This window comes from Mangifera indica, chromosome 2, assembly GCF_011075055.1.
Source record: "Mangifera indica cultivar Alphonso chromosome 2, CATAS_Mindica_2.1, whole genome shotgun sequence".
Lineage (NCBI taxonomy): Eukaryota > Viridiplantae > Streptophyta > Magnoliopsida > Sapindales > Anacardiaceae > Mangifera > Mangifera indica.
The window spans coordinates 10,326,428-10,330,010 of NC_058138.1; the positions used below are offsets into that span (position 1 = coordinate 10,326,428).

A 3,583-nucleotide genomic window follows, 5' to 3' on the forward strand; every position below is an offset into this window, starting at 1 on the left:
CTCCTCTAGTGCTCCTCCCCTCTTTCTCGTCTTTTGTTTTTCCATCCCCTTTCGACCTCTTACGCTCTCTCTTTCTCTTCCTTTCTCATTGCTCATATCGAGGAAAAATAGAAGTACATATTACAAGTTTACAAGATTTGAGATTGAAGATGAGTAGTTCTAATGACAATTCTCGAAATCCTTGGGCTCCCTATGATTCTTACAAAGATTGCTCTCAAGGAATTTGTAGCGTTTATTGTCCCCAATGGTGCTACATCATTTTCCCCCCACCCCCTCATTTTACTCTTCAAGATGATTCCGGGACTGATTTTTCTCCTCTCATTATCGCACTTATCGGCATTCTGGCAAGTGCTTTTATCCTGGTAAGTTACTATGCCATAATCTCTAAGTTCTTCCAGCGACGAGACCACGGTGGGAGTGTTACACAATTAAACGATCAAATAATCAGGAATGAAACTCCCCATCGAGCTGCTAATGTGGGATTAGATGAGGGTTTTATAAAGTCCATTACGGTGTGCAAGTATAAGAGAGATGATGGATTAGTTGAAAGCACAGATTGTTCAGTTTGTTTAAGTGAATTTCAAGAAGATGAGAGCGTAAGGTTATTGCCAAAGTGTAATCATGCCTTTCATCTTCCTTGTATTGACACTTGGTTAAAGTCTAACTCAAGTTGCCCTCTCTGTCGTGTAAATATTACTGCATCTACCAGTATTTTCCCCACCCAGGAAACTTCTCCACATTTAAATGATGGTGAAACAAGTATTTCTGTGAATCAATTGCGATGCCAACAGAGAAATCAGGGCGTTTTAGTGATCCATGACCCAGAGGAAGCTGTTGTTTCAAGACAAAACGTATTTGAAGATGGGATTCATCCAATTAGAAGGTCAGTTTCAATGAATTTTTGTGTTTCTAGAGGCCCTATTTTGGTTGCTGATATATTACGCAGTAGTGAAGATGATGATGGGTTTCAAATGGAAAGTAGCATAGATAAGAATAGCACAACAGTTGTTAGGTGTCGTCATTCATTACAAAGATGTGTTTCAACTGGTAGATTCATGTTCACAGGGTATGGGATTACTGGGAATTCTATTATCCCCAATTAGAATTAAGTTTTTTTTTTTTTCCAAGGTTGAGATCGATATTCACAAATTATGATACAATTATTAGGAATTTAGATCTAAGTATTGAATAGTTGAGATTTAAATCTGAATAATATCATTTTCAAAATGTATGAATCGTGTCAGTTATTTTAAATCTCGATCATCCGAAGTACTTGAATCTAATTGTTTAAAAATTGTACCATAATTTGTGTTAAAAATACAGTGGGGATGAACTTAATTGCATTTGCCTTGGATATAACTTAAACCTGATAGATAGGTGAGTCAAATCAGATATGGGTCATCTTGATATAGATACCAGTCAAAATAGAATGAATTATCAAGTCGGATATGAGCCAGGTTGATATAGATACCAATCAAAATAGAGTGGGTTATACCGGATATGGGTCAATCCACAAATTACTCACTAATATTAATTTTTTACTTTTTTTTTTGTTTTTATTATTTTATTGTATTTATTTTGTAATTTTCAATATTTTTCTCTTCAAGTATATAATTATTATGTTGAGGAATGAAATTTTATCTCAAATTATAAAAATGTTTTCTATAATGGATTTATGTTCTTTTCATGTCAAGAGAAAGATAAATATGTAAAATTTATATTGAGTGTGTTGTAAGTTTGATGTTGAAGAGGAAAAAGATGAATAGGCCAAAAAAAAAGGGTAATCCACGAGCATACCCAACACAACTATAAAATTCATTACCCATAGGTATAAGTCTAAAGTGGATACAAGTTCAAAAATCTAAATTCGTTTGGTGGCTTAGCCATGAGTCCTACAGATAACTGCATGTTTTGTTAGGTTTATTATTATTAAGTCAATTCAGTTTCTCTTTGCTTTAACTATAATGTAAATATATTATTATCAATAGAAATAACATGTTCCCACCCAAGGTTTAACCCTAGACATGTAAATGGGTTAGGTTAGCCTTAAGCTTATTTATTTAGCATGACCCACTATACATAATTATTACTACAACTATAGTGGGATGTGCTAGGCTTGTGGGTCGTGCCAGAGCCGTGGGATAAGGCCAGTGGATAGTTAAGCATGACTCATGAAAATTACTAAAAAATTAGAATGATTAAATATTAAAAGTTATTAAAATACTCGTTAAAGGCTAGGCACAACATGACCCAAAAGGTCTTGGGTCGTGTTGCAAGCCCTTTTCAACTGGTGGGTTGGCTTAGCCTATAAAACCCACATTATAGTTAGCTTTGGCACAACCCAGTCCACTAGCACGATTGGCTTTAAAAAAAAAAAAACTAATGGTGTAAGGGAAAAATAATAATTCCATCGTCCATAAATTTTGAAAAAAAATTAAAACAAAAAAACTCTTTTACATACCAAGTTAATGTTTTAAGCATGGTGCTTAGTCATTTTATAAATTTAAAATTCTATAATTAATTTCATGAAACCCTAGCAGCCAATAATTGGAATCTTATAATCTTCATTGATCGAGCTACAATGCAAAGATGGCCAAAAATGACAAGACCATGTGAATGAGAGGTGTAATAGAGACTAAAGAGAGATTGAGTCACATTATGGAGGAAGATCATAAGAGTGGCATTATTAGGCTTTGAGCATTGATGAGTAACCAATAGTGAAGTCGACATCAGATGAAGTAGTAGAAATGTCATATTTGTGAAACAAGTTGTTAGAAGACACAATTAGTGCTAAAGAGCATTGAAAAATGGGAGATTGAAGCGTCAGATGGGCGAAGGTTTTTGTTAGCATGAAATGAGCTACAATGATGTTATTGATGTTGGAATTAGCCTTTTATAGAAAGATCAATGTGAAGAGTGGGTTTTGAAGTTGATTCATTGCTGGATATGGCTCGTCAAAAGTGAGAATGGAGCTAGGGTTTGCTAGGTTCACAAGAAGAAAATTGTGTGGGTGAAAGAAAGGAGAAGTAAAGGGTTGCTATGTAATTTTGACATTTATAGTGTGTTTCTTTGTTAATTTAGGGTGACATAGTAATTTTAAAGAGTGAAATAAGTAGTAGTAATATTGTAATTTCACTACCCCAGAGGGTAACTTAAGTAGCAAAAGTGAAGGCTACATATATAAGAGAGTATAAGTTATTGGACTCCGAGTTTGTCTTGTTCGATATGGTTAATTTGACCCTAAAGGGGTGGTTTGATTCGGGTGGATTTTTTGTTACTAAAAAAAATATATTGTAATTTAACTTATTAAAATTATGGGGTCAATCATTAATCCCAAAATTTTATCTTGCTCGGTGTGATAAATTAGACCTCAAAAAGGCAATCTGATTTGGGTGGATTCCTCGTTATCAAAACATACATACACACACACACACACACACATATATAATATTATAATTTAACTTATTAAAATTATGTCAAGTTTCCTTCCTATTACTGGAGTTGAATGTTATTTACATAATTAAATGGTTAAAAAATATTTGGTTTAAATGTTAAACGGTAGAATGTAATTTACTCTCAATAT

At 33.6% G+C, this 3,583-nt stretch overlaps 1 protein-coding gene across 1 annotated transcript; it reads left to right on the forward strand.

Annotated features, from left to right (window-relative positions):
- Positions 1–1,283, forward strand: LOC123207756 (RING-H2 finger protein ATL51-like). The gene has a single exon (XM_044625215.1). The coding sequence runs from the start codon at positions 150–152 to the stop codon at positions 1,101–1,103; it is 954 nt and encodes a 317-aa protein (XP_044481150.1). The 5' UTR covers positions 1–149; the 3' UTR covers positions 1,104–1,283.
- The last annotated feature ends 2,300 nt before the right edge of the window (positions 1,284–3,583 follow it).

Excerpts from the sequence above, each read along its gene's own strand:
- LOC123207756 (XM_044625215.1), top strand. The coding sequence starts at position 150 with ATGAGTAGTTCTAATGACAATTCTCGAAATCCTTGGGCTCCCTATGAT.